This window comes from Carcharodon carcharias, chromosome 8, assembly GCF_017639515.1.
Source record: "Carcharodon carcharias isolate sCarCar2 chromosome 8, sCarCar2.pri, whole genome shotgun sequence".
Classification (NCBI taxonomy): domain Eukaryota; kingdom Metazoa; phylum Chordata; class Chondrichthyes; order Lamniformes; family Lamnidae; genus Carcharodon; species Carcharodon carcharias.
In genome coordinates this window covers 88,109,181-88,124,984 of record NC_054474.1, presented here as the reverse complement: position 1 = coordinate 88,124,984, position 15,804 = coordinate 88,109,181, and the positions used below count along the sequence as shown (strand labels likewise).

The following is a 15,804-nucleotide window of genomic DNA, read 5'->3' as shown; positions in this document are numbered from 1 at the left end:
TCAATCTAATAAGGGGATCAAAGGTTACGGGGAGAAGGCGGGAGAATGGGGTTGAGAAACTTATCAGCCATGATTGAATGGCAGAGCAGACTCGATGGGCTGAATGGCCTAATTTCTGCTCCTATGTCTTATGGTCTTATAGTAGAACAGATGACACATCCCAGGAGTAAATCTAGTGAAACTTTGTTACCTTTAAGGCAAGAACATCTTCCCTTAGCTAAGAAAAAAAAATTAAAAATTGCACACAATACTCCAGGCTGCAGTCTACCCAAAGCCAGCATTTGCAGCAAGACTTCCTTATTTTTATAACCCAGTCCCTACAATAAAGATTAACATACCATTTGCCTTGCTAATTACATGTTGTAGCTGCAAATTAACTTTCTGTGATTTGTGTACAAGGACACATCCCTCTGCATATGAACATTTACTGGTCTCTCACCTTTTAAAATATTCTATGTTTTCATTCCTCCTACCAAGGTGGCTAATTTCACACTTCCCCACATTATACTCCCGTTGCCACCTTTGTGCCCAAGCAATTCACAAGTCTATAATCCTTTGCAGTCAGTTTACATCCTCCTCACAGCTTACTTTCCCACTTAGTACCATCAGCAAACTTGGATATATTACACTTGGTCCTCTCATTTAATAATTGATATACTAGCTAAGTGCACCCCTGTATCCCAAAGGGCTCTGCTTTATTGCTATTTGGTGCTTTCTGTCGGTTAATTGAACTTCAACCCACGCTGATATGTTACCCATAACCATAAGACCATCCAAGTGTAAGTGCCAGGATTTGTCATCACAGGACCTCTGTCACATGCCTTGAACAAATCTGGCAGTCAGGGGAAGCCGATAATGGCATGCGCCCACATGGCTAGGGCTTCAACAATGTTTGAGGAGTGGCAAAGTCTTTAGATGTTAATGAGACTACCTTCCTGGATGGTTTGCTGGATAAATACATGGGTTGGTGTTCTGTTGAAACATAAATACCAAGAGGATTCACATTTCCAGTTCAGTTAACCAGGGACATTAACAACTGAACTGGGAAGGGGAGTGAAATCCATAAAAGGAATCACACTGCATTCCCAATTCTGGTTCCTATGTCATGCCCCCTTCCCCCCAACCCCCTCCACCCTCATCCTGTTCAATCTCCCAACCCCCCACAAAATGAGCTTTAATTTTCTACAATAACATTTGATGTGGCACCTTATCAAATGCCTTCTGAAAGCCAGTACAGTACATCCGCTGGTTCCCCTTTACCCACAGCACATGTTATTTCCTCACAGAACTCCAAAAACTTGGTTAAACATAATTTCCCTTTCACAAAAACATGTTGACTCTGCCTGATTACCTTGAATTTATCCAAATGCCCTGCTTCATCTTTAATAATAGCTTCTAACATTTTCCCTATGACAGATGTTAAGCTAACTGGCCTATAGTTTCCTGCTTTCTGTCTCCCTCCCTTTTTGAATAAAGGAGTTACATTAGTTATTTTCCAATCTAATTAAACCTTCCCTGAATCTAGTAAATTTTGGAAAATTAAAATCAATGCATCAACTATCTCGCTAGCCACTTCTTTTAAGAGCCTAGGATGAAATCCACCAGGACTCATGGATTTGTCAGCCTGCAGCTCCAACAATTTGCTAAGTACTTACTTCCCTGGTGATTGTAATTTTCATAAGTTCCTCCCTCCCTTCCAATTCCTGATTTACAGCTATTTCTGGGATGTTATTTGTATCCTCTACAGTGAAGACTAACACAAATTATTGGTTCAATCCACCTGTCATCTCCTTATTTTCCATTATTAATTCCCCAGGCTCACTTTCTTTAGGGCCAATGGTAACTTTGTTAACTCTTTTCTTTTTAAAATATCTGTAGAAATTCTTACTATCTGTCTTCATATTCCTAGCTAGCTTTCTCTTGTACTCTAATTTTTCTCTCCTCATTAATCTTTTTGTCATTTTTTGCCTTTTCTTATATTCTGTCCAATCTTCTGACCTGTCATCCATTGTTGCACAATTATATGCTTTTTCTTTAAGTTTGATACTACCTTTAACTTTTCTAGTTAACCATGAATGGTGGGTACCCCTTTTGGAATTTTTCTTTCTTGTTAGAATGTATCTATTCTGTATATTTTGAAATATCCCTTAAATGCCACCACTGCATCGCTATTGACTTATCCCTTAACTTAAATAGCCAGCTCACTTTCACTAGCTCTACTTTTATGCCCTCATAATTGCTCTTATTTAAGTTTAAGATATTAGTCTTAGACCCACGTTTCTCTTCCTCAAACAGAATGTAAAATTCAATCATATTATGATCACTGCTACCTAGGGTGCCTTCACTATGAGGTCATTAAGTAATCCTATCTCATTTGCCCTTGAGAAGGTGGTAAACTGCTTCTTGAACCACTGCAGTCCATGTGGTACAGGTATACCCACAGTACTATTAGGAAGGGAGTTCCAGGATTTTGAACCAACAACAGTGAAGGAACAGCGAAATAGTTCCAAGTCAGGATGGTGTGTGTCTTGGAGGGGAACTTGGTGTTCCCATGCATCTGCTGCCCTTGTCCTTCAATGTGGTAGAGATCACAGGTTTGGAAGGTGCTGCCGAAGGAACCTTGGTGAGTTACTGCAGTGTATCTTGTAGATGGTACCTAGTGCTGCCACTGTGTGTCAGTGGTGGAGGGAGTGAATATTGAAGGTGGTGGATGAGATGCCAATCAAATGGACTGCTTTGCCCTGGATGGTGCTGAACTGCTTGACTGTAGTTGGAGCATTATTCATTCAGGTAAGTGGGGAGTATTCCATCACACTCCTGACTTGTGCCTTGTAGATAGTTGACAGGCTGCACTTCATAAGTACTTCATTGGTTGTGAAGCACTTTGAGACATCCAGTGGTCATGAAAAGTGCTTGAAAAATGTAAGTCCTTCTTTCTTTCATTGCCACCTTGTTGTGTTAAACCACAACCACCTTTGCCTACCTTTCAGCAGTGACTGCAATTTAAAAGTACTGAACATGTGGTGAAGCAATTTGAGACTTCCTGACCTTATACATATCGCTGTTCCTTTGCCAATGGGTCAAAATTCTCTTACTCCCTACCCGAGTGCACACTTTTCCCATAAAGTACTGCAATGATTCAAGCAGAAGGTCCACCAACTCCTTCTCAGGGCAACTGGTGGTGGAAAATAGATGCCAACCTTGTGATTGATGCTCATATCCAGGGAATGAATTTTAAAAAGGAATGCCAAAACCATTATGAAAATAGAAGTTCTCTCTTTCTTTACAATATTCACTAAAAGGTAAATGAGACAGCAGCCTACATGTTCTGATATTTACATTATTTTATGGTGGTAGGTTTTAAGCACAGTCTAATTAAGTGCGCCAAATGCATACAATTTTCAGAGGTGAGCTTACTAACAGTTTCAAGTACAGATTCAGATAGACAACAGACATAACAGCCACACCGATGATGGTTGTAGAAAACATCTGTAAAGAAACACTTAAAGGGTTGGAACAATTAAAGGGAAATGTCCCAATCGAGTGACACAAAAAGCCTTGAAAGACCTAGGAGAGCCTCAAAAGGTATCTGTATCCATTAGTAATCTTTGCCATCCTTGATATGTCAAAGGATTAAAGAGATCCAGGGAATATGAAGCAAAGAATATCCAAGGCATTGGCATAAATCTACAAGTAAGCGATGGAGCAGCTCAGCATTGGCACTCTGTTTGGTTGCAGCTGAAGTTCAGGCTGTGCTGGATGAACTGGTTGGACAAGGGTAATTGAGCCTGCCATTGCATGGCACTATCCCTACAGTTCACCATTGCAAAATGTCTGAAGTGAAATGGAGCCAAATTTTAGGCCGCAGCTGACCATTACTGTCCCAATACTATATGTTAGCTGCTGATCTTCTTGTATAAGATATTACAAGCAGGAGTAGGTCATTTGGCCCCTTGGGTCTGCTCCATCATTCAATAAGATTATGGCTGATCTAAATGTGGGCTTAACTCTCTGTGACACCACCACCCCCTCCCCCCCCCCCGCCTTTGCCCCCAATAGCCCTTGACTCACTTGTAGATCAAAAGTCTAGCTCAACCATGAATATATTCAGTAAACCAGCCTCCACTGTTCTCTGGGATAGTGAATTCCAAAGATTAACAACCTTCTGAGAGAAGAAATTCCTCCTTATCTTCATTACAAATAGGAGATCCCCACAGCATTTACCCTGTCAGGTCCCTGCAGAATCATATATATTTCAATAAGATCCTCTTATTCTTCTAAGCTCCAATGACTTTAGGCCCAAACTACTCAGCCTTTCTTCATAAGACAGCCTTTTCATCCCAAGAATCAACCTAGTGAACCTTCTCTGAACTGCCTCCGTTATAAGTATAGGCAGGACCTTCCTCTCTGATGAACTGGAGCACAGGAAGGACTGTACTCTGTTGCCACTGTCAGGCAGGTGTGTCAGGGCCTGTAGAAATGGTTGACAGCTTGGCATATATGCCCAGTTGGGCTTATGGGAATAAAAATTCCTTTCTAGTGAGACCACATCTGGAGTACTGCATACAGGTCACCTTATTTATGGAAAGATGTAAATGCATTGGAAGCAGTTCGGAGAAGGTTTACCAGGCTAATACCTGGAATGGGTGGGTTGTTTTATAAGGAAAAGCTGGACAGGCTTGGCTTGAATCCACTGGAGTTTAGAAGAGTAAGAGGCAACTTGATTAGAACACATAAGACCTAAGGGGTTTTGACAGGGTGGATGTAGAAAGGATATTTCCTCTTGTGGGAGAACCTAGAACTAGGGGTCACTGCTTAAAAATAAGGGGTCGCCCATTTAAAACAGAGATGAGTTGAAATTTTTTCTCTCAGAGGGTTGTGAGTCTTTGGAACTCTCTTCCTGAAAAGTTGGTGGAAACAGAGTCTTTGAATATTTTTAATGCAGAAGTGGATAGATTCTTGGTAAGCAAGTGGGTGATAGGTTATCGGGGGTAGGTGGGATGCAGACTTGAGGTTACTCTCAGATCAGCCATGATGTTATTAAATGGAGGAGCAGGCTCGAGGGGCCAATTGGCCGACTCCTGCTCCTTGTTCGTATGGGGCATAGCATAAAACTAGCAGTATTGCATCAGTTGCCCAGTGTACATACCACTCAATATTCAGTTTCATTGCAGTCAATGAATTCAGTACCTTGTGGGGAGTACAACCAGCAGCCAATGTGATACTACTCATTTAATACCACCGTGAAGAGGAATTTCTATCTCACACTCCCTCTTGATCACACTGGCATTCCTTGTTTTGCACTTTGTATTGGGGTCTAATATCCACACTAATATCTTGTCTGTCCATTGCAACTTTGTTTATGTCATTTCTCCAAGGGATTTTCATGGGTCTTCCATTAAATTTACAGTGGGCGATTAGGAAAACTTGCTGAGTTAATCCCATTATGATTATTGTACTCCTGAGGGAACATCAGTGAGGAGAGTTAGTCAGGCACTCACACAGCTTTGTGGTGCCAATGGGTCTGTGCTCACACCTTCAGGAACAGTCGCTTCCACTTGCACAAATCATGGCCAAAATGAGGTCTGTCAACTCTCTGCAGATGCAAGTATATGGGTAGTTCTTGTTGGGTACAAGAGCAGTGTTTGTGCAATCTGATCTGCCTGGCATCCTTCCATATGTCTTCTCCTCTTTCAAGGATATCAGATAGCTCAATTTCCATTCGAATCATAATAATTGGGCTGGGATTGGGCCAGGGTCAGGGCCAAAAATGAAATCATTTAGAACAAATGTTACAAAGGCTCATGAGCACTGTAGTGCCAGCAGAGGGAAACACATGAAACAAGAACAAAGAAAAGTGGTTAAGAAATCAGGAGAATAGACTTCATTCATTTGATTCAGTTGGTAGCAATGGAAAGTTGTGGGTTCAAGCCCCAGCACATAGCCTAGGCTGACACATGAGTGCAGTACTGAGGGGGTGTGACTTTGTCATAGTTGCCACCTTTCAAATGAATCACTAAATCACTACCCCATCTGCCTTATTCAAGCAGATATAAAAGGTGAAATGACAGTTTCCCAAAGAGGAGCAAATGGGTTCTCCCTAGTGTCCTGACCAACTTAATTCCCTTAACCAACACCTTCAAAACAGATTAGCTAGTCATTCATCTCATTGCCCCTGGTGGGAGCTGGTTGCATGTAAATTTGTTGCTGCAGCTGAAACCCACAATTGGACCTGCACACAAAGTGACTGGAGCTGCAGCAGAATAGAACTCCCTCTCATTTCCCAATACCAGTTGCTGTTTTCTTACCTTTAGTTACTCTTTCATGGGTTGTAGGTGTCTCTGGCAAGATCAGTAATTGTTGCTCATCCCTGATTGCCCTTGAACTGAGTGGCTTGCTAGGCCATTTCAGAGGGCAGTTAAGAGTCAACAAAATTAGATCTGGAACCATCTGCAGGCCTGACTGGGTAAGGATGGCAGATTTCTTTCTCTTAAGGACATTAGTGAACCAGCTGGGATTTTACAACAATCAACAATAGTTTCATGGTTACCCAGAAAACGAGCTTCAATTCCAGATTTATTAATTGAATTTAAACTCCACCAGCTGCCACAGAGGGATTTAAACCCATGCGCCCAGAACATTAGCCTGGGTTTCTGGGTTCCTAGCTCAATGACATTACCACTACACCACCATCTGTCCCAATTTACACTGTAGTGTCTGAAAAATTGGCCTAGTGAGTAACAGATCCAGCTACTTAGGATGGGTGACTTTAATCTTTGACCTGTGAATAAGTACATTAGAGTAGAATTTCCACACAGGGTCTCTGAATGGCCCCCTCCTAAAATCAATAGAAAATTCTCAGAGACACTGGTGTATTAGTAGTAAGAGTGTTTGTGCCATTTCGCTGCGGTTTCCATGGATCTTCTGTCAAAGTTAGGCCAGATGGTCAATAGGAGAAGCCACCGTGGAAATGAATGCCAATTGGTTTTATTGCTTGGTTGATTCTATCTCCTAACTTCCTTAACTCGGTTTGAAATCATATGAGTATATGGCGCATTTGAAGCATTGGCCCCTCCCACCAAAACTTTCCAAGATTGAGCACACTGAATGGGAGGCAATACATTACCACACCGGAATATAATTCTCCAATTACCAACTACTTGAGTTTTCTTTTATGGCAGAAGCTGCCAAACATGTGGTTGTAGTAAAACAATAAACATAACAACATAAACATATGTACCATATATACATATATATAAAAACACACATATTTTTATATATATATACACACACATACACACATATATAATATATAAACAGCATACATATTTACACACACATACATAAATGTATATATGTACACACACACAGACATACACATATATTTATAAGAATGAAAGGTGGTCCTATTGACACATATAAGATCATAGATCATGAAGGAACCTGACAAGAATAGATGCTGAAAGGATGTTTCCTTTTATGGGAGAGACTAGAACTAGAGGACATAGTTTAAAAAACAAGGGGTCTCCCATTTAAGATGGAGATGAGGAGGACTTTTTCACTTAGAGGGTCTTGAGTCTTTAGAACTCTTCCCCAGAGAGCAGTGGAAACAGAGTCACTGAATATTTTTTAGGCAGAGGTAGATAGATAGATTCTTGACTAACAAGGGAATCGAAGGTTATCAGGAATATGGAGTTGGGGCCATGATCTTATTGAATGACGAAGCAAGCTCAAGGTTCAAATGGCTAACTCCTGCTCCTAATTAGTATGTTCGTATATATACATACATACAAATGCATATATATACATATATGCATATAGCCACATAAGGAGATATTAATTCAGGTGACCAAAAACTTAACCAAAGAGGTAGGTTTTAAGAAGGAGGAAAATGAGGTAAAGCTTAGGGCCTAGGCAACAGAAGGCATGGCTACCAATAGTGCAGCGATTGAAATTGGTACAAAAGGTCAGAATTAGAATAAAGAGCTGACAGAGTAAAGTATAACCTATGGCCGTTTTTGTTCTATCAGAAAATGTAATTCATTTAAAACAAATTGTTTTTTTTAAATATGGAGAAAAGATCATGTTTTTTTTATAAACTCCATGCTGGAACCCATCCAAAATGTTGAAAGGGATATTCTTCCTTAGTTGCATCAAACAAACGCTGCATTGTGTCCTCTGTAAATGAAGATTTTCATATACTTAAGAATAAATGTGTATCATTGTTTATACAATTAGCACCAAGCTATGGCTGCCTCTGCTTAAATGAACTAAACTGGTGAGGACATGATAGCAGCAGGGAAGGCACTTCAGGAATATTGACCTTCCTGCCTGCCTCCAATCCTACTGGCATCACCCTTTGTCCTGACAAAGGCTGCCCTTGGATCCGTCAAAAAAACCCTTTCTAACTTTCCACTTCCTCTCCTTTGGCCATTTACAACACTACTTGTGGCTGTTCACAGCTCCCAAGTTTTGGTTTTAAATATTATTTTTTTCCATCTAGCTATACCAGTAAAGTCATGTTTGATGTGGTTCTTCTGAACTAGTCTTATTTGTCTAGATGGATCAAAGAGAAATCTTCCAGATTTCCATACCCACCCTACATTGCCCATCAATTGGCATTGACATTTATTTAATTTTTCACCTCTTTCAAAATACAATATGGCACCAAAGGAGGAAAGAGTTCTCTGATGTGATGCAAATGGCATCGCAAATGTAGCGGGCAGGCAAGATGGACCAGGTTGTCTTTTCCTGTGCAACACTTTTGCTTCTTTGTATATTAAGTCTCATGTGGGCTCCCACTCCTGCTGTTCCCTTGATAAAATTCTCACACCTGCAATACCAACAAAAACATTCATTTATATGAAACCCCTAATGTAGAAGGTGTGCCAAAGTACTTCAGGCAGAGGAACAGGTACTAAGTGTCATGACAAGGAAGGAAAAAACACCAAATTGTGTTTGGAAATATTGGACTTTAAAAATAAGATGTGGGTTTTTAAAAAAAATGTACATAAGCTACTGGCTGGAATGCTGCAGGGTGACTCCCTAAGAGGTAATGGAACCCCACCCTGTTGCCAGACAAGGTACTTCTAAAGACATCCAGAAACTAATTGCTCTCTTTGGTAGAGACAATGGAACATAATGGGAGATGAGTATCATCTCATCAAGAAACCCTGTGGGCAATGCCCAGACACATTTGTGAATTTGCTTCCCACTTGGAATATACAAAGGAGGGGTTAAAAGTGAGCTGGAAAGCTGCCCCGAAGTCTGTCTGTTGGTGGGCATTCTGAGAGAGAGCAAGTGTTGGAAGTTTGACTCAAAAGTAACAGCCACAAACAGTACCCCTGCAAATCACCATTTTGCAGGTATCCTGATCTCTCCCCCTCTCTACCAAATCCAACACTATTGGAACCTCCAAACCAAGTATTTCTCCAATGAATTCAACACTACTGGAACCTCAAAACCGACTATTCATCTACTGGAGTCAATTCTACTGGAACCTTGAATCGCAATGACCACAACGCTCAATCACCTACTCCCCATGAGTGAAGGATTGTTCCATATACCTTTCTAATATATACATATTCACTTACTTCAAGCTAAATTCTTACTTTTAACATGTATGATCATAAATGCATGTGTTTTATCCTTTCTCACTTTTAGTAGTTAATAAACTTACTTTTACCTTTAACTCAAGAAAGTCTGGTTAAATTGGTTCGTTCAAGACCAGAATGATTGGGTCTGGGAAAAAGTCATCAGCGAAATAATCCTTTTTAGATTAAATCTTGTCGCAACCAACAGGGGTGTGGGGGGGCGGGGTGGCGGGGGCGGGGGGGGGTGGTGCAGGGAGTACTGAATAATGACAGAGAGCCAGTTTATCCCTCCTTACCCAGTGCATAATAATTTGGGGTATCCCAGCCAGTGGGTGACAAATTGAGGGATCTCACCTGGATCAACAACTTTGGGGAACCTCATCTGGGGGTGGGTTGTAGCATAAGTCATGTTGGAAGAATTAGGAGATATGGCCAAAAGCTTGGTTGACTAGCTGCCCAATAGTGGGCAAAGGATCAGCAAGATAGATAAAAGGCAAAAATGCAGGAGAAATGGGATGGCATTAGTGGATTTGACGATGAGGATGCAATTTTTAAATTTAATGTACCTGGGGCAGGAATCAATACAGGTTAGTGAGAACAATGCAGATTTCTTGGAGGAGACGTTGTTGCTTCTCCTGACATTGGTATTCTTGCAATTATCCTGATGAGATGGGATATAGGATACACACTATTGAATTTTGGGCAAATTGAAAGGTAGAAAATGGACGGCCAGCATGGAGGATATTGGAGAAATCAAGTTTATAGGTAACAAAAGCATGGGTAAGGATTTCAGCACTGGTCGGGTGTAATGGGGTAGAGGTATAATGCTACAGGAGTGAAAAAAAGGATTTGGATGATCAACATGATGAGGGTTTGAAGCTCAGCACTGGGTAAAAAAAAGCATGTTTTACAATGTGGTTCAACCTAAGCTAATGGCTGGAGAGGGACATGGACTGTAAAAGACACAGATAGACAGGTTTTCTTGTAATAAAAACAAAAAACTGCGGATGGTGGAAATCCAAAACAAAAACAGAATTACCTGGAAAAACTCAGCAGGTCTGGCAGCATCGGTGGAGAAGAAAAGAGTTGACGTTTCGAGTCCTCATGACCCTTCAACAGAACTCAGTTCTGTTGAAGGGTCATGGGGACTCGAAGAGTTGACGTTTCGAGTCCTCATGACCCTTCAACAGAACTCAGTTCTGTTGAAGGGTCATGGGGACTCGAAACGTCAACTCTTTTCTTTTCCGCCGACGCTGCCAGACCTGCTGAGTTTTTCCAGGTAATATTGTTTTTGTTTTAGGTTTTCTTGTAAGGTTTGAATTATATGGAAATGGATTTATATGGAAATGGATTTATTGTACTTAAGACCTGATCAAAACTAATAAAAACACTCAAACTCACATTCACATGTGCATTCCAAAGCTCTCACACACAACCACACACATAGAAGTAAGTGACAAAGTGGAAGGGTAAGTTAAATTGTATGAGTCCCAAAAAGTCAGTTGTATACGGATCCTGTAGATTGATGACTTGAATGGTCATCAATCAAACTGTATTCACTGGTCTTTCAGGATTCCATGTTGAAATGATTTAAAGATGCTGACAGGTGATTTCTGTCTTTTTCCTCTGGAGTCAGCAGCTGCTGTCTTCATTTTTAAGATGGTGCCTGCAGCAAGTGGCTGGCCAGAAAACAGGCAGGGCACAAGATTGCAAGATGGATATATATATATATATAGAGAGAGAGACAGACAGACAGATAGAGTCCACTCAGGGTTTCTGTTCTTGAGTATTGCTGATAAAAGACATTTTGTTGAAGCTTTTCATCTTGCACTCATCAGGATAATTGCAAGAATACCAATGTCAGGAGAAGCAACAACGTCTCCTCCATGAAATCTGCATCCTGCATCTTCTGATTGAGCTCTTGGCCCCATGACTACCTTTTCTTTGCCTAGTATTCCCAAATATTATTAATGGCTTCCTTTCCTCAAATAATATTCCTCCTCCCTTCAACAGCATTACACCATTCCTCAAAAAGTACATTTCCTTTCTAAAGTCCAGAACTGTTGCTTGGTACTACCCTCATCTTTCCCAATCTATGCTTGACTCTCTTCAGTCTGGTTGCTTCCCTGCCCAGAGTATCAAGACCGGTCTGGTCAAATTAACCAATATATCATTGATTATTATTCCTCATCAACCTGTTGGTGCTGTTTTCTGTATTAGGCCATTCCATCCATGGTGTCAACTGTGGCCCTGGTGATAGCACTCCCTCCTCTGGGTTGGAGGGCTGTGGGTTCAAGCTTCATAGAAGAGACTTGAGCACAGAACTCCAGAGTGGTACTGAAGGAGTGCTGCACTGTTGGATATGGAATCTTTCCAATGAGATGCTAAACTGAAGACCCAGCTGCTCTTTCAGATGGATGTAAAAAGATCCCATGGCACTACTTCAGTGAAGAGTAGGGGAGTTATGCCCACTGTTCTGGCCAATATTTATCCCTCAGTCAACATCATGAGAAATAGGTTATCTGATTATTATCACATTGCTCTTTGTGGGATTTTGCTGTGTGGACATTGGCTGTCACACTTCCTACATTGCAACAGTGACTACACTTCAAAAGTACTTCATTGGCTGTAAAGTACTTTGAGGCATCCTGAGGTCATGAACAATGCTATAGAAGTACAAGACTTCCTTTTACATGGGCTTCATCCATGGCAACACATTTACTTGGTTCTGCACTTACCCATTCTAACCGCACAGTTACTGCGGTAACAGCTCCATCCATTCCACAGTGTGTAAATGTCCCATAGTTCTTCCCTGTCCCTTGCTTTCCTTATCTATATGCTGCTCCTGGGTGATTTGTTTGTAGGCAATAGATTAACTCTTAGTTGTACATTGACTCCCAGCTCTACCTCTCCGCCACCATCTTTGACTCTACAAATATCACTGTCTCTGATCACTTGCTTGACAGCAAGTCCTGAAGGAGCCAAACTTGCTCTAAGTTAATGCCACCAAAAACAAAGCCATGCCTTCCAGCTTCCACCAAAAGTTTGGCACCTGCCCTGATCCCCCAATTCCAATCCCCTCTCCAGGTGATTTTTGAAGCTCAATATGATGGCGCACATGTATGAGAGTTCTGTTGAAGCTTAAACTAACCTTCAAACCCTATACCCTATGCATCACCAAAACTCCCTGTTCCATCCTTACATCATCTTACCACAGAAACTCTCATTTGTGCCTTTGCTACCTCCAGGCTCCATTTTACAATGCTGTCCTCACTAGCCACTTGAGTTTCAACCTACTTAAACTCCAACTCTTGCAATAAGTTCCATTCCACATTACCGCGATTGCTCAATGCACTGGAATCAAATCTCACCATGACCTTCCCTTTAACTCTATAGCCTCCTTCCGTCTCACATGACAAAGTACATAGTCCATCTTGACTCTAACCTCCTTTGCATCCCACTCCACCCTAGCGCCTTTGGTTAACTCAACCCTACACTGTGGAACTCTTCCCTTGAACAATCTGCCCTGGTGTCCCTCTGCCTCTTCAGAACATTGGAATATTAGGAACACGATTAGCCCATTCAGCCACTCACGCCTGCTCTGTCATTCAGTACCATTATGGCTAATCCCAATGGCTGATTTTCCAAAGCCTCCTTCAATCCTTGCTCTCTGACCATCCCTCGAGCTGCCTCCCCATCCGGAGCTGCATCCATTTTCATTTTCATAAAGCACACTTGGGGCATTTCCCATGTGGAAACCACTGTGTAAATGAAAGCTTTTGCTGCTGTAATCTTTCATCAAATAAAACACAGCAGGAAAGTCGAAAAAAGACTTCCTTTTTTAACAACAAAAAGGTACAGAGATATCCAATTTTCTTTGCAGGAATTCGGGGACAGGCGCGTCAAAATCCACAGTGGCTGGATCAATAAAACTAGACGGGTGACAAGCAGTTGGGAAGGATACTCTTAATTAACCCATGAAAGATTCTGAATCAGCCATTTCGCTAATCTTATCCTGGTTTGCGGTGACGAACTCCGGGTCACCGACATACGGGACAGGCTACACCACCTAAAATAGTGGACCTGTTGATGAAAACTGTAGCTTCTCCTCCACCTCCTCCCCCCACACCCCACAAATACATTGGAAGCAGCAGTTGCCAGAATAAGAGGGTCGACAGAATGTTTGTAATAGTCATGGGAAAATCTGGAAACAATTTAAATAATTCACCATGCATGAGTTTAATCAGTACAGAAAATCGCTTGTAAATGCAAAAGAAAGTAGTTTATGTGGCTAGCAGCTCCGGTATTAAATAGGTGTTTGAGCATGACCAAGCGCAATCCAAATTCTTGTTTGGTCCTCACGGAGCGAGTGGTGGGGTCTGGTCCACAGCAAGTCACACACTTTCGCTCCCAAGCAGCTGCAGTGAATGGTACAGTGCGGCAGCCCCGGTTCCAAGAGGTTAACCGATAGGAAGGACCGCATTTCACTACCGCAGTGCAATTCTAGTCTGCCGCCACACCGTGGCTCTACTTCCTTTCCCTATTCCCCACCGTCTCACCTGTCAGCTCAGAAAAGCAAAGGACCAAGGGCGAAAAGAGCCGCCTGTCTGCCAGTGCGTCAAACAACCTCTGCACCACAACCTCTGCTCAGCTTAGCAACATTAACGTGTGACAAAAAATGTTTCTTTGTTTGTGTGTGTGAAGACAATCTCTGCCATTGCAGCAACCAAAAGAGCACTTTCTCTTTATTTTTAAAAGGGGATTTCTAAACAGTTCCCCAGGCGGCAGAAATAACTAATTCAACATAAACCAATGCAGCATTAACTAATGCAGAACTGACCAACGCAGCCTCAGCAACACAGAACTAACCAAGACAGCTTTCACCAACACAAGTGCCGAATTAATGTCGCACGAACCGAATTGTTCATCCATTTTTGATGGGGAATGTTAATTTCTGAGTTTTCTGTTTTTAAAAAATAAAATCCTTTTCATTTACTCAATCTTTCTCAAAGGACATTTCTCTAAAGCTCTGGCCTCCCAGACAGACTGGTTTTACCTTTAATGCTATCGTGTCTAGTCATTGAAGTTTGGTGCACTCAAATGACTCTGTACATATCCCCGGTCGCTACCATTGGACAGGCAATACGCCTCCCTGATCCGGTTACTAGGACCAGCGGTTACATACTGGGCTAGACCGAATGGAATGCCACCTGACAGGATCACGCTATTAACGGTTCAATATCCCATATGAAATAACTCATCAATATCTTTTTCACACAAAAAAATCACCAAAAATCTTGAGCTCTTTAATCTGTGAACTTCACCAGGAGCAGGGAGCTATTTCACACATTTCTGTACATTATCTAACGATCAGCCGTTTTACTTAACCTAAAACCTAAACCCACAGATTAAATGTCATTATTTTAAAAAGTAAGTTTGGCAAGTATTTTGCCCCCAGTTTGATTTGACTGTGTGATATGTAGATGGTCAAAGCAGATAGAAAGAGGCTGATTTACCTGCGGGTCATCCCGGTTCTGGAGTCTCTCTTTGCCGCTTGCTGAGGTGATTTGGACCCCTGGGTTCTCGGCTCTCTCCGCTGTCTCCGGGCCCTCACTCGCCGTGTCGCTGGAAGCCTCGGTGTCCCGGGACGAGTCGTGTTTGCCGGCGCTCTTCGAGCTCCGGGAACTCCTGCGGCCAACGCTCAGAGCATCGAAATCCAAGGTCTTGCTTTCGTACGCTCCCTCCACCGAGCAGAACATGCCCCCGTACTTCTGCCGGGGAACCTGAGCGGCCGTGCCAGGCCGGGCCAGATAGACTGGTAGGTCATCTTCCTTGTCCCAGGTCCTCTTGCCCTCGGCCATTGATCTGGGTGGGCTGATGGAAGTAAAGGTGTAGGCTGCCTGGTTGCAGATACAGATATTGGGGTGGGGGGGAGGGAGTCAGAAGCTGAGCCGCTAGTGGCAGACTACTCCTGAAATCCCTTGACACGGAAGTGATAACGCGTGAGCACTGCACACTGAATGGATTTTTAAAGTACAGTTACCCCCTGTTCGCCTGGCCCTTTGCACTAGATCGTCCGTAGATGAGCAATTACAGGCGCCATTCCTTCAGATTGGCTGCGGACAGTCGCCACCGAGAGGCCAAAGCTATTGTGACATTTGGAGGAAAAGCCCACACCTTAAATCACAACCAGCTCACAACAGGCAATTCT

General features: G+C 42.3%; 1 protein-coding gene across 2 annotated transcripts in view; it reads right to left on the bottom strand.

Annotated features, from left to right (window-relative positions):
• Window positions 1-15,536, bottom strand: part of LOC121280820 (dihydropyrimidinase-related protein 3-like) — a 197,200-nt gene extending 181,664 nt beyond the window's left edge. The window contains exon 1 of one of the 2 annotated variants that reach the window (XM_041193084.1): window positions 15,110-15,536. In XM_041193084.1, the coding sequence (XP_041049018.1) occupies window positions 15,110-15,454 (345 nt within the window). In that variant the 5' untranslated portion in view covers window positions 15,455-15,536. The remainder of the gene's footprint in view (window positions 1-15,109) is intronic. The other variant, XM_041193083.1, reaches the window with a different exon arrangement.
• Window positions 15,537-15,804: the final 268 nt, after the last annotated feature.